This window comes from Nothobranchius furzeri, chromosome 1 (genome assembly GCF_043380555.1).
Source record: "Nothobranchius furzeri strain GRZ-AD chromosome 1, NfurGRZ-RIMD1, whole genome shotgun sequence".
NCBI classification, from domain to species: Eukaryota; Metazoa; Chordata; class Actinopteri; order Cyprinodontiformes; family Nothobranchiidae; genus Nothobranchius; species Nothobranchius furzeri.
In genome coordinates, this window is record NC_091741.1 from 88,934,349 (window position 1) to 88,955,953 (window position 21,605).

Sequence of the window (21,605 nt, forward strand, 5' to 3'; positions counted from 1 at the left end):
TCTAACCTGCTTATTTTCAGCTCAACAGAAGAATGAAGAATGAACTCTTTTCTTTTAATTAATCAAAGAACTCTATCGTAATAAAGCTAATCCATCAAAGTGTTAGTCAATAAATAAGATGTGACCAATCTGTGAAGTCAAAATATTAATTACTTTATTGTAATCCTATAGAATATAATGGTACTATGACTTTAAATGTTCCAACAGGACTCATTTCACGTAGCGTTAAAAGATATAACACATTACTTTCACTGAGCCAATCAGAATCTGACAGATCTGACGAAGGCGTGGTTTTGATGGTGTTTGGTAATTTTTCATTCGACAATAAACCATAACATCCGAAGTATAAAACTATGCCACGTCAGCTCTAATGCCAGTTCAAAGCGTTCCAGAGAAAGTGACGGAGTAGCCAATCCTGAACTATCCTCTTCAACCAAAAAGAACCAACGACAAGCTGAAAAATTTGTTGCTATTCCAACTGCTGCAACAGTTCCTTTCAGAATAAAAGCTGAACCATCAAGTTCACAAGACGCCAACAAAATTGTCATGACCCGGAAGTATCTCACAGACTGGACTGGTCGGCACCGCTGCTTTTCCTACCGGCTTGGTTCCAGAGAAGGTCAAGCTAGACCTCGACATTCCTGATCTAAAGGGGACTTCCACGAAGGGTAGGTAGACCGGCAAATGGTGTCTCATGTCTTTATGAACCTCCTAACCAAAGCTTAACGTGAAGACATCACCTTCAGTTCCCATCAGAACAAATCGCTTCCTCGGATTTGCTGGTTCTGATTAACATCACACGTCATCCATTCACCGTCTCATCCACATTAGTTACACCATACATTTAGTGCTTAAAGTCAGTCTAGTTTAATTTGTTAGTAATAAAATTCTTAACTTTTAAACTTGACTCTCTCTCTCTTCTGTTGTCTCTGAGTGAATACGAAGCGGTTATCTAATCCCTGCATTAAAAAGATCCAATCTTCTGGTTTAAATAACCTCACAGATCCATAAGGTGGATTTCATATTTCCTATGGAATCCCACGCCTTATGGCTCATTAAATAACATGTAATTTAAATCACCACAAGGGTGACATAGATCTGTCAGGATTTTCAAATCCTAGACGTTTCACCATTTATTTTCTATCAGAGGCTAATGCAGGAGATAGATGTAGGAGACTATTTTCATATTCAGACTGAAAAACTCAGTTACTGATAATAATCAGGAATAATCATTAAAAACAGTTTTTTTAATGCTCCACAACTTTATTACTATTAAACGTTCAGTAATTATCAATACTCTGTCACTCATTTATTTATTCAATCTTTATTTACAAAAGGAAAGTCCCATTTATGAAAATTTAATTTATTGTGTGATTATCAGTGCGATTTTTATATAATGACATTATTATTATCATTATAATTTTTTTGCACGTATAAAAATGTTTGAATAAAGATTTCATTCATTCATTCATTCACTGAGAATAAAAACCTCTTTTCCAAGGGAGTCCTGGCCATGAGTCAGCAAGTTAGTTACACAATTAATTAGTTACTCAAAGAAAATGATATATTATTAATCTAAATTTAAGTTTAGTACAAATATGTTTATTTATTCATTCATTCAGTGTCAAACGTGCAACTGATAAACAACCAGGATCTTGTTTGGATTACTGTAACACTGCAGATTCTCCAGTAGAGGTCGCCACAGTCTCACGGACAAGATTCCATTTAAGAGCTTCCGTGGTGAAAACACGTTTCGGCGTAAAAAAACATTTCTGACTTCTTTCAATTCATAGAAAAGAACATATTAGAAAGATTCATTGTGACAGAAGCTAAGAAATAAATAAATAAATAAAATAAAAAGCCCAAACCTAGAAAGTCTCTAATCGTGTGCCAAAAAGACTCCATGGAACTCATTTGGAAAACCTGTCAAAATGCTTTTTGATGACATTTTAAAATCTTGACTAATCAAAAACTCATCAGGGAGGCGTTTTCAGGATGCCTTGGGGAGTCATGCCAAAATGTGTTGGTGTTTTCGATCAGTCCAAATTAAAAAAAGCGCAATAAAGGAATTTGAAAGGTTTTAAGGAGAGAGTGCCTGGTGTATTTTTATATCCCATCCAAAAAGTGCCTCCGTTATAAATAAACCAAATCTACAGGATCTACACAAATGGGATATTTTGCAATCAAATTTAAGGAATTTGAAATCTAGTTTCAGTTGTACAGCATTAAATCAGTTAAGTTTAGTTTAAGCATCAACATTAGTATAATGTTTGATATTAAAATGAATATTTTTGCAATAATTACGTGATTACAAACATTTATGTAGCTTGCTAAAGTTATAATTTCCTGTGAAACTGAATGTCAAGCCTTGTTTCTTTTAAACGCCTCTAATTTTAGGGAGTTTTGCTTGTGTCATCACAATGGAAATTTGAAGAATCTTCAAAACTCCCCACAGTACAATTACTGAGCAGCAAGCTTCGTAGCACGGCTGTTAACCAGGAAAATGAGTTAATGTGTCATCCAGGCAACAGGAAATGCACTTTAGTTTTGATCCTTATCAGAATCGGTGTGGACGTTACAGGTTTGAGTTTTCCCATCAAACCTGAAAACAAAAATGAAAGAAAAAAAGAAGAAGAGATTGCTCAGGCCTCATCAGTACTGGCAAGGAAGTGATGTAATGGAGGATGATAAAATGGTGGTCAATCTTCAGTTGTGTCACTGTTTTCCTTCCTCCCACTGGCTGAGCAGCAGCACACAAAGAAACAAACTCCCACTGCATTGTTTGAAAGAGAAGTGGCATTCACCGCCTTGGCCTCGCACTCAACTGAACCAGCCCCCCCCCCCCCCCCAGTCAGAAAGGTTTTCAGAACCATTTATGGCTTCTTCAGTGTGTGCTGATGCAACGTTTAAAGAAGCAAAAGACAAAGCAGCATTCTGAAGACTGTTATGTGTGGTTTTTATTTTTACCCCTTAATAAGAAAATATGCAAAGTACAGACGTACTGTGCTTTCATACATACAAATAATTACATAGAACTGGGCTGTATCTGTAGCTATATGACACCAGGGTACTGAATCAACCAATAACTCATTTGGACATCAATAGAGCCAAATCTGAAGCACAGCAATCTGGTTTTACATCAGGACAATGCCCTGAAGTGGAGCAGAAATTCTACGGCCCGAACATACATCCCAACATGCCAGCACTGAATCATAGGGAGGCACATCTCGACCAAAGGTCAGCATATAAAATCCAACTGTTGTTTTTGATAAGTTACCAGTATTAGATCGAGCTAATAAATACCTTTTATAAATTTAATTATTTAGTTTTAGTATTTATTCTGAGTGAGTTTTGCATGGCATAAGTTACTGTTCTAGCAAATTTTACAAACTTGACAACGTGCAAGTTATTGTGACAGAGGTGCTGATGAGGGTTCTCAGTCATCCAGGTCATGGTAATGACCAAAGGGTTCAGATGAAGGCAACTGGACTTCTTTGGTTTTTTGAACACGTCCCGCTACTCATCCGAGGAGCTTTGTCAATTCTGACTGGAATCTGGGAGGGTCAAGCTTACAAACTTTGGCTGAACCAGCTGAAACTACCCATGAGTTCCCCTCCTCCCTGGGCCCAAGGAGTCATTGACGTCGTTAGCTTCTATTGTGTTATAAAGGTTGTCTTGATTAGATGCAACCCTGTCACAAAGGGTCCAGGTTATAGTTTCCTGCTATAAACAAGTTCCTTATAATAGTCAGATCGGTTCTGCAGTCCCTATCTCATGTTACCCACCACCCATGGTGACTGCAGTTAAAGAATGAAAAGTTCGCTGTTGCATTAGGCTGTTGATGCAGATAGACACTTAAAATTTGAGGCCAAAAAACGTAATGTAGATAAGTAGAAATACAAAATATTTTTTTAATCGTATTATTTACTTTTAAATAAATTTCATAATAAATATGACTACAAACCTACACTGCATTGAATAATAAACTTGTGGGCATTATTCATTAAACTTGACAAAAAAGCAGCAAATGTTACTGAAGAAAGAGTGACACAGATCTCATTATTGTTGCAGATAATGGACTAAAATTATTTATAATTACTTTCAAATGTACGAGGTTCCTTTCATGTCTCGTGTCTCCAAAGATTTAAAGATCCATTCCCACTAAAACCTAAATATTACATTAAAACATTACACGATTGATGCTTTGTTGAGAAAAAGACCTCACTAAAATGATTTTCACATATTTTTATTTTAAATGTGTTATTTTTGAGTATTTTTTCAACTTAGCAAATTTGGCCACTGTGTCAAAATGTTTAGCCTCAACGTAAAATTACTTTCTCCTAATACTTCAATCAATGTCTATAAAAGTGACCAAGTTAAAAACCTTTTTGGTCTTCAAATGTTAATCAGTTATAGACGTACAAATAATCTCAGAACGTTTCATTAAACACCCTCCAGTGGTTCATGAGATATTATCTAACAAAGTCACCCATGACTTGCTAACACGTTATGTATAAAAATGATCGGGGGAAAAATAATCAGTGGTCTTCAAAGGTCGGGACAGAGTTTATACCTCAGTCTGAGACATTCAGAAAGCATCAAGCTTCCATGAGACGAAGAGTAGTGGGAAGAGTAAGATGGGAAATTGACAAAAGTTGTAAAGCGAGAGAAAACTGTTTAAACATTTATGATGAAAGTACTTCTACACACTTTTCACACTCTATGAGTTTTACATAAAACCTCAGACTCTAAAGAACAGTTACTTTTTATTCCAGCTGATGAGACTCAGCAATGAAGTGCAGCCTTGACAGAAACCGGTCTGTATTTGTTATTTCTGCTGCGTTCACACACTGTTAGGTGATCTGCTTCCATCTCTGCTATCCATTGTGTGTCTGACGCACCGTTCAGCTGGAGATGGATGCAGATGCTCTGTCTGCTAACTTTGTTTTGGTTTCCAGAGAGATAAGTGTGAAAGCCAGGTGGGTACAGAGCGCCACTGCTACATCTCTGCCAACACGGGTCCTGTCCGATCTGCCCTCCAAACAAAACAACACCAACCCTCCTCCTCCTCCTCCTCTCTTCTCACGTGGAAACTTCCTGTCTGATAATGAGGTGATAAAGTCTGTTTGGAGTTTGCTTCCTTTTGTGCATGGCTACATCTTTAAACGGTTGACTTTTGTTCTCCCAGGAGGTCCTGGATAGAAGAGGATAAGCCAAAACAACGTTTTAGGAACATTCTGGCAAAAAGAGACGTGGAAAAATAATAAAAAGCACGGGGAAGTGTTCTGGGAACCTGTTCTGTTTGGCATGCGTCTTAGTGTTTATGTGCTTATGTGTAGCGATGACATAATTGAACAGAAACTCTTGTTAAACTTGTAGTTTATCAGAATTAGTCAGAACATACAAACTTTTCAGAAATATTTACACAAGCTCACATTCAAAAGGTAGCTGCTACCACAGCTATGTGATACAAAAGTCTTTATCATAGTTTATCACGACTTTTAATACAACTAAAGCCTTCAACATATTTCACACAAAAAAGTGAAAATGTAAACAATCTCCTGGCTACAGGTAATAACTTCAGACAGATTTTATGTCATTTAAGTGCCCAGCATAACAATTTATCATTTTTCATTTCCTGTAAAACTTCAGAGGAAGCCAAAGGAATTTTAAATCTCCTCATCTGCAGCACATTTGTCTCGTGGAGTCAGATTCACTGCAGCGTGTCGCAGCCCAGCACCTCCAGGCGGAGGGCGATGTCGTTGATCCACCCACGCGGGTAGATGCGAATGAAGCGGCCGAACAAGGGAGGGTCAAAAACGTTCAGCGCTTCCTCGTCTGGATCATTGTTTCCTAAAAAGATCTGTGGAGACATTACGGAATTAATATTTTGAGAAAACGCTAAGCAGATTTTTTGCTGATTTATCAAATATCCGGTTGAATCATACTGGAATCTGCCTCCCAACTCCTGGCGGAGCTGACTCAGACCATGAGCTGAAAAACACATGTTACCTACCTTTTCTCCTTGAGAGCCCCTCTCCAGCACAGTTCTCCAGGAATGTCCGTCTGGACTATAAGCAACCGAAAACTCAGTCACCATCATCTGGGTCATCAGCGATCGAGCCCCCTGGGTGATGACTCCTGTGAGCCGTTTCACTTTCCCCAAGTCGACCTGCAGCCACTCGTGAGGGTTGTTGCTCTGAGATGAATTTTGACACAAAGAATATATGTTAAAGATGAAGTTTACTAAGAAACAGTTGAACTTATTTTTCAATGACTATCGGTCACTCTGAATTTAACATGCAGGCTGAAGGTTAAAAAGGTCTTTCCTGCATTAGCCGCTGACAGAAAATAGCTGGTAAAACGCTCGGGGTCAGAATAAAACACTGTCACACTGAAAATTAGCATTCATAAACTCATAATTTTGGCTCATGACGGGGAAGGCTGTTGTTGGGTTAGCATCCACGAGAGAGCAGAGCACGTCTCAGCTTGTCGAAGCTAACAGTTAGCATAAGCAACTTCACAACACAGCAGAACGCCCTCAGACTTGTGTTATTTGTGGAGGTAAAACATCAACGTTGCAGAGCAAACAGAGTCAGTGGTGGAGTTGTGTTGCTCTTTTAGCCAATCACAGGAGATATTTCTGAATATCATGAATATTGATGAGTAAGACTTCAAATCCTGTGGTTTTCTACTCCCTTCTCCCCTGGCTAACTGGTACTCCCTGAAACAGGAGCCTCAGAGCTTTTTTCTCCCACAGATAATGACTCACACGGCATTCATTCATCCTAGAGACCACTGCAGATTTATTGAAAATAATACAAGTGAATGAGAGCTTTCATTAAATACTCTCTATGTGTTGAGATCTTTAGTGGTCATTGTAAACGGTCAAAGGGGTTGACCTTTCTTTGTGGCTGTCAAGTGCTGATAGCAGCACAGCTATTTGACACGAGAACAGATCACACCTCTAGAGGTCAGCTCTGGAAAGTGCTACACTGATAAGCTGAAGAGGAGGAAAGGAGCCAAGCATAAAAAAGTTAAAGAGCGAGTAATGCCTAAATCAACTTATTATTTTGCTGATAGCTAGCCTGTACAGATGAGCGTCTAATAGTGCTGTAGTGTATGTGTAGTCATAATTCTTTAGTGCAACTTACTTAAAGTTTAATATTTCAGTGCAAAACCTTAATTATATCCATCTTCAGGTTAAAACTCTGCTCCAAATCAGGGGCGGCGTTAGGCCCGGCTACTTGGGCTCAAGCCCCGAATGTTTTATGAAAAGACTAGTACGTGTTATGCGTGTGTGTATGTGCGCGCGCACATATGTTAAGCCCCGGATCTTTTTCAGTCCTAAATCCGCCCCTGCTCCAAATTGATTTAGAAGCAGCCACAGCTGATGGCTACACAGGTGCAGGGTGACATTGTCAGTACCGTACTATGTGGCTGCACTGCAATGGACTCTAGCCGCATCTCCAGCTGGCTCAGCCAATCACAAGTCGATATAAAACGTTACTGTCCGGAGCTGTTTGTCTCCTTTAAAAAACCTCCTCCAGCCTGCTGCAGTTTCTGTGTTTGCTCTTCTCCAAAGCGGTGAGTCTGCTTTGTCTGTGTGCGAGTGTGTGAGTGTGCACGCTTGTTAACGAGACATTTTTTCGACTGAGCAAAAAAAAGGGGGTGGATATCAATCATTTCGTCAGTGTTGCCCTCTCTGCCCACCAAGCGACGCCTCTTTTTGGCCCATTTTTCTAACAGGAAATGTGGGTGAAGTAATTCTCTACCCATGGTGTGACACCCTTTAATAACTCAGATTGTAAGCAAAAATAAGTCTTTCTTTCAGAAATATGCTGCTCTCTATTTGTTAAGATAATAAATATCATGGTTTGTTCTGCATGTTTTTTTTTCAATGAATGAAGATGAGCTAACTTTTGGCCTCCAGGCGTTGGCGCCTCCAGTCAGGTGAAGCCGAGCAAAGTGTGGGCTCCAGGCTCGCAGCAGAGATGAATGGAAAGAGGAGGCTCTGAAGCTGCTGTCTGGCATCGACTTCAGCTGGAGTCCAAGAGGGAGGGAGCAACCTGGTCACACACACACACACACACACACACACACACACACACACACACACACACACACACACACACACACACACACACACACACACAAGCTGAGTCATGTTTGGTGCTTTGACATTCGCTAATCTGAGTCATCGGTGCAACTCACTGTTCAGATCGCATCCCAGCAGCTCCATCCGCAGAGCGGGCTTTAACACGTAGTTGCGTGGCTGGATCCTGATGTAGCGAGCCACGAATGGTGGATAGAAGCGATTTTCTTTGACCCTGGAGCTGTCCACGTTACCATACAAGACCTTTAGCAGAAGGATGAGACTCAAAGAACTGCAAATGGAACATTTCAGTGCAACAAAACATGTTTGGATTCGTTTAAATAGCGGGTGATCTTCAGGATTAGATTTGCTGCAAAAACCAGCTCTGCAGAAGATTTTAAAAAACTGGGTTCAGACTTGATTTTAAAACAATCCATGCTTTGCTGTAACTGTGCACAGAGTTGTGAACCAACCTTGTTCCTGGTGTTGTTTCCTATGTAAGTGGTCCAGGTCTGTTGATTTAGGCTGTAGGAGATGAAGAAGTAGGTGATGTAGTGATCCCTCAGCTTTGATTGCACTCCCTGTGTCTGAATACCATGCAGCAGGGTTGGTTTCAGAAGGTCAACCTGAAAACACACACACACACACACACACACACACACACACACACACACACACACACACACACACACACACACACACACATGACCACACAGCCACAGCTGCAGCTCACCACTCCCCACGGGGATGGGTCAAAGAAATGAGATGTAATTTCATCAGTGTGTGATGATGACTAATGGGACTTTAACTTTAACATCATCATCACCTGAAGGCTTAGTCACCACTGTTTATATCTGAGTTTCCTGACATTAGGACATGCTATATTTGATGTGACATAAAAGCTTAAGAAGTTGCCGTCTCACCTGTAACCACGACTTGCCACTTCTGCCCACCCAGGCGTTGATGAAACCAGACTGGTGCAGCCTCGCCAGCCTCGGCTCCCAGTCGCCTGGTTATAAAGACGTAAACATAACCAAAATCCATCTCACCAGAGGGATTTCCTGAATTTCTGACTCCATAAAGCTCAGGTGTTGTTATTCAGAGGACTACATATTTCTTACAAACTCTTCTTTTTTATTGTCAGGTATTAAAATCCCTCCTGGTGTACAGAGTTTAAAAGCCCAGCTGTCTTACCTGCGTGATCTGACGCTGTGATTTGTGAGTCTTCGATTCTTTCTGATTTCATTCCCAGAGGTAAGGCACAATCTGAAGGTCAGAAAGCTCAATTCAGCAGGTCAAAAAGCTACATGTTGTGATCAGTATACAGTATTTTAAATAGTGTCTGTTTCAGTAGCTTCACTACTTCCAACTTCAAATATTTCAAAGGCAACGTTTGACTTTTGCAGTAACACAATTACTGTGTGTGTGTACGTTGTTGGAAAGTTCCTGACATGGAAATGTTATGATACAACCGAATATTCCTGTTCTGCTAGTGTCACTCTTTAAATTTTACTTAAATTTGCAAAAACATGTATCTGCCTTTCAGAGGCAGAAGGTACCAAAATGACACATGTGCACCTACCTGGATTATAAACCAACAGCTTGGCCCTCATTCCGGCTAGCTGGTAGTCTCCGATGGTGCACTCCACCAGCCATGTCCCGACGGTGGGGGGTCTCATCTCTACAGTCCCATACACGCCTTAATACAATACAACTTATGAGGCAAAGTCTGATGCAAGAAATAGGCATTACACACTAGCAAAGACAACTAAAACCTATTTGATGAAAACATGTTTCAGTAATGGAGTCTTTAAGTGGACCTAAATAAGAAAACCAGCTAAGATTATAAAAGCTGTATAAATGCTCAAATAAAAACCTGCTTGTTTTTTATGTGTGTGTGTGTGTGTGTGTGTGTTTACCAGGAAAGAGGCTAAAGACCCCCATACGGTGTTCTTGTTGAGTGTGAAGAGTGAATGGTAAACCATGGAAGTGCACAGCGTGGTACTCCCTGTCATCTCCCACATTCAGAAGGTGCCACCTCACTGGCTGGTGCTGAGCCACGATCAGACCAGGAAGAGTCTCTGCCACGTAACCGTTTATTGCTGGAGAAGATCGCATGTATTAATTCAGATCAAGAACCTGACAGGATCCTGGGAGCATGAGCAAACTTTACCTGCAAACCTGTTGCTAGTGTGGTACCAGGGGTCCTTTGGGTTGGCCCAACAGGGTGGTGCACAGTACTGCTGCAGGTTCTCCTCCAGGTACCAGCTTTTAGTTTCATCGAAGGTGTGGAAAAGTAGGGAGAACTCCCGGATGTCTGGCTTCTTGTTCCGGCCAGTTTTCAGGGTACCAGATTTACAGATCACCAGTGGACCAATCAGACCTGAGTTAAGGTCCTTCTCCTGCATATGGCAGGAAAAATTACTATTTAATTTACGTATTCACATGGGAAGAACGATTGGATTTTATCAGACCTTGTCCACAGTGGAGTAATACGCTCCAGTCTTGCAGTCAAATTCTGGTTCAGCGGGTCCTTGTTTTTTGTTTATTTTCCAGTTATAAGTCCGAGCTTCTCCAGGAGGAACAGGATCCCCGGGAACTCCGGCTGGCGCAGAGGAAGAACTGGTCAGTACAACGCCAGCCCCCTGACTCCGGTCGTACACTCCATGGAGATGAAAGGAGAATGGCCTCTTTGCTTTGTTCCGAAAGACCACCTGACAAGAAAGGTTGAGACACATCAAACAAAATCCAAATAAAAAATAAAAAATAAAAAATTTAAATCACAGAAAGTGTGCAGAATTACTCACAGTGAGAAGATCGTTAACTTCAGTTCTTATTAAAGGTCCCATGATTCCCAAGTGCTCCTGAAATTCTCCTCTGCTAACGGGATATTGGAAGTCTCTATCCCTGTAAGCTCGAAACACCACTTTTTTATATTCAGGCAAGAACTTCCTCATCCCTCGACGTGTATCTCTGAAGCAGTCAAAACACAATTTAGAGTCGAATTATTAATTATACTTTTTAGGCGTAGGTGGGTAACTGTAAAAGACAAGCATTGGTCAAAAAGGCCCCAAGAGAACCAAAAATAAATACAAGAGACTGGCAACAATTAAGTGCAAAGCCACAGGGAAGCCTTCCAGGAGGCATCTTAATCAGATGCCTGAGCCACCTCAACTGGCTCCTCCTGATTTAGAGGAGCAGCGGGTCTACCCCGAGCCCCTCCCGGATGACCGAGCTTCTCACCCTATCTCTAAGGGAGAGCCCAGCCACCCTGCGGAGAAAAGTAATTTCGGCCACTTGTATCTGCAATCTCGTTCATTCGGTAACCTTCCAAAGCTGGTGACCATAGATAAGGGTAGGAATCAAGCGCTTTGCCTTCTGGCGCAGCTCTCTCTTCACCACAACAGACTGGAATGCCCACATCAATGCAGACGCAGCACCAATCCACCTATCGATCTCACTCTCCATTTTTCCCTCATTCGTGAACAAGCCCCTGAGATACTTGAACTCCTCCACTTGGGGCAGGACCTCATCCCTGGTCTAGAGAAGGCATTCTACCCTTTTCCGATTCAAGATCATGGTCTCTGATTTAATGGAGCTGATTCTCATCCCAGGTTCTTCACACTCAGCTGCGAACCGCTCCAGCGAATCATGGAGATCATGCTCTGATGAAGCCAACAGGACCACATCATCTGCAAAAAGCAGAGATCTGATCCTTAGGCCACCAAAACGGATCCTCTCCCCACCTTTGCTGCATCTAGAAATCCTGCCCATAAAAGTTATGAACAGAATCAGTCGTAAAGGTCAGCCGTGTCGGAGTCCAACTCTCACCGGGAAAGAGCCCGACTTGCTGCCAGGAATGCAGATTGAGCTCTCACACAGTTGTACGGGGACCTAACAGCCTGTATCAAGGGTTCTGGTACCCCAAACACCCAGAGTACCCCTCACAGGGCCCTCCTAGGGCGGCGGTTGAATGCCTTCTCCAAATCCACAAAACACATGTACTGTAGATTGGTTGGCCGAACTCCCACTCATCCACCCTGGGGCTTTGCCACAAGGGCCTTTTTGACCACCTCAGTGACCTACGTTTGGATACCCTAACCCAAAGTTCCCAGTCTCCGCTTCCTCACTGGAAGACGTGCTGGTGGGATTGAGGAGGTCTTCGAAGGACTCCGCCCATTGATCTACAGCGTCTCGAGTTGAGGTCAGCAGGACGCTGTCCCCACTATAAACAGTGTTGGCAGTGAACTGCTTTCACCTCCTGAGGTAGACTACAAGCTCTTCAAAGCCATACAGAAGTGTTGCTCCAGGGTCCCACCAAGCTCCTCCCACTACCTGAGCTGCATTCTGCTTGGACTGCTGGTACCCATCAGCTGCCTCTGGAGTCCCACAGGCCAAAAGGACCCAATAGGTTGGAAACCACTGAAATAGACACATGAATCTTGGACGCTTACTCAGGTTTGATGAACTGAAGTGGTGTCTTGATGCCATAGTCCCAAGTGATCTCCTCTGCAGCGATGAAGTAGTGACGGGGTCTGAATTCTCCAGAGCGAATGTTCAAGTAATCACTACTTAAAACATCTGAAGAGCTGTTTCCCTGCAGAAAACATTCAGCATTCACGTCGATGAACTGAAGTTATGGTATTTACAGAAAAGCACGGGCGTAAAAGTACCTCATCACTGTAGTCGTCGTAATCGAGAGACAGAATAACATCTGTAGCGTTAGCATCAGTGAAGTTGTATTCCAGATCCAGTAACACATCTGTAAGCCTCTCAGGCTCAGTACTTAAGTAGTCCTGAGGTACTACGGTATTATTCATGTCGTATAAAGATATAAAATCTGCAGATGAGATCTTTTCACCGATTGATGCTTCCCTGGTTGGTAAGATGGCATCCTCTATAGTCCTCCTGTTCTCCTCATTCCTCCCTTTAGTCATTACCTCTGAGTCAGTATCAGTCATGTTTTCTGCATCTTCCCGATCAACTTTCATTAGAATTTCTTCATCTAAGGCTCCAAAATCGGCATCTCCATTAGTCCAGTTACCGTCCAACTGTCTTGTCTGCCTTTTTCCAGTCCGATTGTGACGAGTTGTCCAATCCTCATCTCTCTCTATCTTTTGCAGAACATCTTCTGGTATTCCTGCATCTTTGGATGGCTTTGTCTCTCCCAGTGATGCCACCGGGACTCTCCTAACCTCACATGCAACACGCTCAGTTTTGTTCAAAGTTACATTTGTCTTGTTAGAGACGAGTTTCTTGCACACTCGGACTAACAATGTGCCATTTTGGGGTCTTGAGCCTCTTGGCTGGATGTCGTCATAGTAATCAGAGATGTCTTCATCTTCATCGTGATCAACCAATGAGATCTCTCCGCTGTTGCAGGGAAGAACGGTGTATTGGACACTCATGCCGCGGCTCTTGAGGCTGTTGTCGAAGGCGCTTATCTCCCACTCACCTGTTAAACAAAAAAGTGATTTAAAGTGACTTAAGACGACCATTTGCATACAGTGGTTTAATAGTAAATAATGTAAATATCTCGCCTCACCGATGACATCTGTTTCCATAGGAACAGTTACAGCAGTCATGGGAAATAGGGTGAGGACAGACTGGTAGAGGCCTTGGTACTGGAACAGGTTCCCACTGAAATAGACAGAGAGGAAGTCGCTCTGCGTTCCCACGTTGGCCACATGCCAGAAGGACACATCAGTGTGACACATGACGAACCGACGCCCACTGAACATGATGCCGTTTATACCTGAGAAGAGTGTTTTTGTGTATGAACTCGGCTGAGCAACAGGTTGATAATTTCCAAATGAGTGATTACAATTCCACTCACAAACATGATGAATATAGTACTGCAGGTCTGTGTTAAACTCACTGTAGATGACATTAGACCGGTAGAATTCAGGGTCTGCATCACTGAACGAGCTGAGGCGTGATTTCTGCATGTTTTGCTTGAAGTACCAACTTTTGTTTTCATCAAACACAGCAAATATCAAGTCTATCTTCTTATCAGGTCCCAACTGCATTGGACAATAAACACAAAAAGCATTTAGAACAGCATGACTTTTAAGCACTGTCGCGCAGCTGAAGGTTGACCAGTCCTCTCACCAGCTTTCCTCTCACGTCTATGGCGTCGAATTTGCAAATGAGAAGGGTGCCCACCAACCCAGAGGCCAGGTCCTGCTCAGGAGCAATGGTGCTTTGGTACAGCTGGGTCAGACACTGGGGGTCTCCTTCCAAGGGTCCGTCGTCTGTTGTTAGACTCCAAATGTAGCCAAACGTCCCGTTGGGAGGAACTTCCATGGAGCGCAACTCATTTTCTGCAGCTGTTTTTTGGAATGTAGATACATTGTGTTGCAGTGAGTGAAATAAGACGTATCTTCTGTTATGCATACTTAACATTTTCTGTGTAAAACATCACAGCTACTCAAATTTGGGCTTGGCAATGGAAAAAGTGCCATATTTATTTTGTCATTGCAGCAGCTGAGCCTCATTTGCTCTAAGACAGTCTCGACAAACGTCCAAAACACAGGTTACCTTTTTCTTCTTCAGAAGTTGTGCCAAAAAAAAAAATTATACCTTGGATTTGTCATTTTGATATTTTGAGAGTAGAAGTAGTGCGTGGTATGCAAAAGTTGTGTCACTGAAGAGTAAAAATCAAAAGTGATAATTTCTAATATTACATTTTAATTCAAAACTGGAATTATAATATCGGACATTGCTAGTTTAAATGCCAACATGTCCTCTGAGAACGCTATGCTCCGTGGAAAGGTGCCACGCTGCCAGGTTGTGTGCTGCGGCAGAAGCTGACTTCCTCATCTCCACTATTACCTCACCACTTCACTGACACAAGACGCCTGAAGAAATATTTTAGTTACTTAAAAAGTCCCTGAAGCCTGAAACCGTTCAGCTGAAGTGCAGCTTTGGTTTAACTTACCGCTCCTGGACCTCTGCTGCGGGTAGATCTTCGACAGGCCATTAGGGTAAATATTAAAAGGGCGACTAGCCAAGTTTTTAAACGTGATCTGAAAAAATAAAAAAGGTCAAACCAAAAGGTGATCAGCAGGATTCCACTCAGGAACAGTGTGCTTTTACAAGAGCTACATGCATTAAATTGACTTTCTAATTTTTATAAAAACGAGGTTAATCTTAGTTTTTTTCTCCAAAGCTTGGGGCGAGTCTGAGCCACTCACGTGAAGCTGATCGTTGACTTCTCCCTTCAGAGTTGGACCCAGCAGCGTGATGTCAGCGTTCTTCCTCTGGGTGAAGGACCCATCTGTGTATTCCACGTACACGACCTTCTTATACTCATAGTGGAGGTGATGAGGTTCAGCAGGCAGATATCTGGACTGCAGCTCACTGGCGTAAGACAGAGAAATGAATTAGATCACAACTCTGTCTTTGCCCTTCTCCCACCCTCTGATTCCTGCCTGCACCTGTCTGTGGGTTTGAGATGAGGAGCGTAGTTCCAGGTGATTTCTTCAGCAGCGATAAAATGCTCCCAGATAGTGGGCTGCTGTCCTCTGCTGGCTCTGGCTTGGACCTGTGGCTTCTTGGGCTGATAGTGGACGGTGTTGAAAAGATCATCTGACTCTTCCTCCTCCTCTTCACTGTAATCGTTGTTTTGGACGTTGCGCAGACTCGTTTTTGGCACGGTGATGGGTTCAGGGCATTTTTCCACCGTGAACAGAGCATTCATGCCATCTGTTTAAACAAAAATAACAATAATAGGTACGTTAAAATATAATCAAAGTGAACAGGTTGTTGCTGCTGTGTTTTTTACCGTAACGATGGGCGTGTATCTGACAGCTGATGAGGAAGCGGCCTAAGGTGGTGGGTCTCATTTCTGCTGTGACAAACGTCATCGGAGTCACTTCCACCGTGACTTTACGATGAGTCAGCACCTGGAAAAACAGCATTTATATTAGCAGCATATTTACTTTACAGGAACGTCAGTTTCATCAGCGTTTTGGAAAGGAATATTAGACCTCTTTCTTCACTGTTTATTTTAATGCACAAAGACAACATTTTAATTTTGTTTTTAATCAATACATTTGCAGTGGACCTTGGTAGGAATTAATGCCTTGCAAACTGTGTTTAAAGCAAAAATAAGCCCAGAACTGTGTGCATCAGCACAGGCAAGTCTGCATCAGGATTTGGGGTCTTACTTCCTGATATTTGGACATCTCATCTTGGATCGGATAACAGCAACTCGACTTTACCATCGACCTGCAACGTTGATGTTTTATCTCCACAAATAACACAAGTTTTTTTCTGTGTGGTGGAATTGCTAATGCTAACGGCTAGCTTCTACTAGTCGGGACGTCCTCTGCTGTTTCCTGAACATTTAATCAACCACAGCCTTCTCCGTCGTGGGTCAAGATGGGCGAGTCCATGAATGTTAGTGACAGCGTGATGTAGATCTGTCTGCCTTTTCTAATCCTAGAGTTTCAGGTTCTATTTTCTATCAGAAGCTAAAGCAGGAGATTGGTGTAGGGGACTATTTTCATGTTTAGCCTGCATGAAAAAATATTAATTAAAAACTATGTTTTTTTTTAGAGTTCCACACTTTTAAAAACTGAACACAAATGTGGTTTGATGGAGTTAGACTGTACCTTTCTAGTACTGTATGTCTGCATTTACATACATATGCAGTCACATTTGAATCTCAACAGCCAGAAAAATGTGTAAAATGTATTTTAAAATAGTAAATTTAACCATTTTTAAAATAAAATAATGATTAAATTTCCCATTTCAGAATATAAAGATTTTTTTATTATATAATTTATTTGATCATTTTCACCTTTATTTACGTCTTACACATCTAGTGAGTCAAGTGAATGGAAAAGTATCTGGCCTAATACCATTTAATAACAAAATTTCTGCTTATAATAATATATTTACAGTAGAAACTATCATTTAAAAACCTTTAAGGCACGAATGATCATTTTCTTTATTTTGTAAAGTTCTGCAAAATTCTCAACCATATATTCAAGGATGCTTATCTCAGTCTGAGTTTAGAGAAAGATGACTATTTTTAACTTTCTAAATTTATAATGTTGAATCACACCTCTCCAAGCAAAGCCAAATGTTTCATTTACAGAAACTAAACTCAGGATGTGATGTGGAACAAACATCTAAAGACTCATTTTACCTGCAGAGAGTGATCCTGGAAGCGAATGGAGTGAATTTCTGGCGCTGTTCCAATCCCAATCATGTGCCATGACACAGGGTCACGGCCCTGACACAACGTCAAACCTTCACACACACAACCACACACACGTAAACCTCTGTGCCGATCAGATATGAGCAGCTGCTGGTGCAATGGGCCCAGAGTCAGAAACACTTAACATTTTAACATGCCTTCATAGAACAAGCTCTCCATCTGGACCAGACGGTTTCTTTACCGGGTAACGAAGAGTTGACGTATCCATTGATGGTGTGGTATTCCTTCATGCTGCTGCTCCTCCTGAACTTCTCACTGGTCATCCGCTCTCTCCTCTCTCCATACCAGCTTTTAGTCTCGTCAAATACTGCAAACAGGAGGACGAAGGCAGGAGATCTCCTATGGCCTTCATCTGTGAACACACCTGTAAGAACAGAAACACAAATAAAGTGTATTAGCAGAGTCTGAAAGGGGGAAATACTCTTTATTTTTGAAGATTTTAGCAAAATTGGGTTAAAAAATGTCTTTGACTGTCAATAAAGGCTCATTATTAGGTTAAAATGTTGCACCGTTTTGTATTTTTTTAACATGAAACATGTAAAAGTGATGTTTTCTTCACCCTGAGTATCAAACAAGTTGTGAAACTTGTGATGTAAGATTGAAACCACTCAGTTTAACTGCTATTTTGACCATTGAGCCCCCCCCCACCACCACCACCACCACCACCAAACAAAAAATAATTAGAAGCATTTTTCTTGTTTGGTTTGCTTTCTTTATAGATTCAAGATTTATTGGAGAAATAAAATGCACCCATAGTAAAACCAAATTTCTAAACAGGAATATGTTACACCTAAATTGGTCTAAATGGCTGAAATATCTGGATTTTTCTAGAATAAATGACCTAATCTAAAATTTTCAGACATGATAGTCTTTCTTCCTTTAGCTTACTGACTTGATTTACAGATGAGAAGGGCCCCGATGAGTCCTGAGTTCATGTCTCGGACTGTGTCCACCTGGGAGGAGTACGAGTACGTCAGGCAGTCTGGATCGCTGATAGTCGGACCATCTTTAGGGCTGATGTTCCACACATACTTATAATATCCTCCAGGAAAGACGGCATCATCATCCTTTTCCTCTCCAGCTGTGGAGTCATCATACCCAGCTCCTGGCAAGAAAAAAAATACTATGTGGTTCAGTTGAGGCATTTTAGCAGTTGATGTGGGTAAAAGCTGAAAACTTTCATTACTGGATGATAAATTAAACGGAAAACAGATGGCATGATGGAAAAACTATGGCAGCAACAGCTCTACTTCAAGCTCCTCCCAGATATCTACACTTCTCAACTAATAGAGCAGCTAGGCTGTTTTCTTAAAGAGCAAGTCACCCCCTACAATTTACTAACTCCACTCCCACTTCATGTTTGAAAAGTGCAACAAATGCTGTTGCCTGGCAGACCGAGAGGGTGGAGCCGCTAACAAATACACACACACACACAGGCTCACAATGGCATTGTGACATCATAATGTACCAGCTAACATCATAGCATACCTCTTGGCCAATAGCGGTGGCAGATTTAAATTCAGATACAGTGCAGAATTTTTCCCTGACGACGGCGCAACACTGACAGTTTTAGGCAGAATATTTAAATTTTAGCTAAGATGCACTGAAGTGCCAAATTATTGACCACACGTGTCTGTAGCACGATTAGACACTTGTTTATGTAGTTTATCAGCAAAAAAAAGTTGATTTTGGGGTGACTTGCTCTTTAAAGTGACAGAGTGCTAAAATTCTGGAAGGTACTGAAACCGTGAAGAAAAAAACTGCTGAAATTGCTTCATGTGAGATGTTTAGTATCATCCATCCATTTTCTTAACCCACTTATCGACGCAGGATTGCGGGGGCTGGTGCCTATCTCCAGCAGTCTTCGGTTAAGCAGGCGGGGAACACCCTGGACTGATTGCCAGTCCATCGCAGGGCAACACAGAGACACACAGGACAAACAATCAACACACACACACTCCCAACTAAGGACAATTTAGAAAGACCAATTAACCTGACAGTCATATTTTTGGACTGTGGGAGGAAGCCAGAGTGCCCGGAGAGAACCCATGCAGGCACTATTAGAACATGCAAACTCCTTGCAGAGACACCCCAGGCCGGAATGTGAGCCCAGGACCTTCTTGCTGCAAGGCAACAACGCTAACGACTGCACCACTTCACAGCCCATATGTGTAGTATTCATTGTTAAGTCATTCAACCTGCCCCATAAATGCTGATTCCTGGATGTGACCAGAACAGCTTTTCAGATCATGAAAATCTCATTTACTGGAGACAACCCGTCAGCATAAAGATGAGCTGCTTACAGAATGTTTGGGATCTATAGCAGCATTAGATCATACCGCCACCCTTCCAGTAAAAGAAATTACACCCCCCCCCCCCAGAATAAATAAATAAATAAAAGAAAGGACATTTACTGTGCAGAGCTTTCAGACAAATGAAGACAAAAGAGCTGAGGGGACCACCTTCCTAAAATCTGCACACATGAGATAATGACAGGCGTTGCTCTCTGGCATTTCCAGAGAACGAGGAAGTCGTTTTTTTTTCTCTTTAATAATTCTAAAGAGCTCATGACGGTTCCTTAATTGACCTAAAATAGCTAATATTGATACATTTGTGGGAGGTAATCTGACTACATAATAATGCTGCCCACATTTAAGAGGGAAAATCCACGGCTCAGCTGTGATGGAATAGATTCAGTTTGAAGTGTCACCATGTAAGAAATACTGCAGCAGCACTGAGCCTTGAGTCACAAAGCATCCCAAACTCCCTTCCAAAGCTGATCATGAGTCCGCAAAACTGAGTCAAGGCAAAAATATCAGAATGCTGCTGACTAAAACTCATCATCAGTGCATTACAGAAACGCAGAAATACGAGAAACAGCGAAAAGTGTTTGGTTGTCTCACCTTCAGATTGTTTCCAGTAGGTGATCCCCACAGGGCTGATGCTGTAGGGCTTAGAGGCCAGGTTTTTAAAGTGGACTACCACTGTTTCACCGGCCTGGGTGACGATTACTGGGCCTTGAATACCTGTAAACACAAAATAAAATCACTGATGCATTAAATAAAAATATACGCAAATGTATAAATTAAAAGTTAAAGATGACTTACTACTACTACAAACGGCCTACCTGTCCAGGCTGCTCTTGACTTGGGGACTGTGTATGTGGAGTCAGTGTAGTCTCTGTAAACTGCCTTTATGTATTTTTGAGCAACCTCTTTTGATCTCCCCCTGACAAGAATAAATCATATAAGGAAATGTATCACGAAACATTTTGTAAATAAATAAATAAATAAATAAATATTGAGTTAAAGTTGACCCAGTTTGAATGATTTTGGTGTCCCAGTGAAGGAAATTAGCCAAAATAGTGAGACAATAACATTAAAACGTAAAGTATGAAAGAAGTATATGAACGTATACATTCCTGTATCCTTAATTAAAACTCTAAAATGTATCTTAAAACAGACTGATACATCACCTAACAGAAAGAAACCAGCAGTTTTTAGAGTGTAACATTAAATAATAGTCATAACAATTCAAACAGCCTATACGTTACGTTTAATCATGTTTAATCTAAAAATGTTTTAATACGTTTGTTTTTCCCTTCTAAAGCAAGTTCAGATCATGCTGCTTTCTGAAGGATAAAACCTTCACCTCTGATCGGACGCGGGTGCAGCACCGTCCAGGTAGATGTAGTCCCAGCCGATCTCCACCGCTGCTATGAAGTACTCCCGGACAGCAGCGGACCTCTCCTCCGCTCCGAGCGAGGAGTGGAGGAGCAGTAGCGGCAGCAGGAGGTGGAGGCTTCGCATCATCTCCATCACGTCGCACCGGTCTGCTTCACGGTGGCCGGGCTCTGGTGCTCCGTCTTCGGGAGCGGGGCGTTTAAAGGGCAGGGTGTGGAGGGAGATTTAAACAGGGGGAACGCATGGGCACGTGGGGAGACCATCATGACGTCAGATTAGACTTCATTTCTCGTCAAAGTAAACATGACTTTAAAATTTGATTGAAATATAAAATGGGCCATATTCGATCAGTTTTATGAGTTTAAGAGTTTTTCTTACTTCTGTCTGACTTTTTAAAGCGCCCAACTTTTAATTACTGCACTTAAACATATATGAGTAACTTTACAAATCAGAAAAGCTAGTTAAAAATTAATCATCTCAAATGACTGGAGACACAATAACTTTTGTCTTTTTTAAATAATCATTATTGCATGGTTTGTAACAGTTTTTAATTGTTCGTAATTATTTTGATACTAAACTGTATTCATAGAGAAAGCGA

At 41.6% G+C, this 21,605-nt stretch overlaps 1 protein-coding gene across 1 annotated transcript; it reads right to left on the reverse strand.

The window, feature by feature from the left end:
- Positions 1–5,541: 5,541 nt before the first annotated feature.
- Positions 5,542–21,204, reverse strand: f8 (coagulation factor VIII, procoagulant component). The gene is made up of 27 exons (XM_015946712.3): positions 20,976–21,204; positions 20,452–20,552; positions 20,228–20,350; positions 18,217–18,429; positions 17,506–17,688; positions 17,253–17,356; positions 15,882–16,002; positions 15,535–15,802; positions 15,292–15,457; positions 15,036–15,123; positions 14,207–14,424; positions 13,974–14,118; positions 13,641–13,850; positions 12,769–13,550; positions 12,550–12,692; positions 10,903–11,068; positions 10,570–10,809; positions 10,269–10,497; positions 10,015–10,197; positions 9,678–9,794; positions 9,290–9,361; positions 9,019–9,104; positions 8,569–8,721; positions 8,215–8,359; positions 7,921–8,069; positions 6,017–6,199; positions 5,542–5,863 (listed from the first exon to the last, which is right to left on the reverse strand). The coding sequence occupies exons 1-27, from the start codon at positions 21,140–21,142 to the stop codon at positions 5,714–5,716; spliced, it is 4,905 nt and encodes a 1,634-aa protein (XP_015802198.3). The 5' UTR covers positions 21,143–21,204; the 3' UTR covers positions 5,542–5,713.
- Between the last annotated feature and the right edge of the window lie 401 nt (positions 21,205–21,605).

Coding starts and splice junctions, on each gene's coding strand:
- f8 (XM_015946712.3), bottom strand. CDS start 21,142: ATGGAGATGATGCGAAGCCTCCACCTCCTGCTGCCGCTACTGCTCCTC. Junction 12,693..12,768: donor ACGACGACTACAGTGATGAG/GTACTTTTACGC, acceptor TGTTTTCTGCAG/GGAAACAGCTCTTCAGATGT. Junction 8,070..8,214: donor GCTGGGATGCGATCTGAACA/GTGAGTTGCACC, acceptor GTGTGTGACCAG/GTTGCTCCCTCCCTCTTGGA.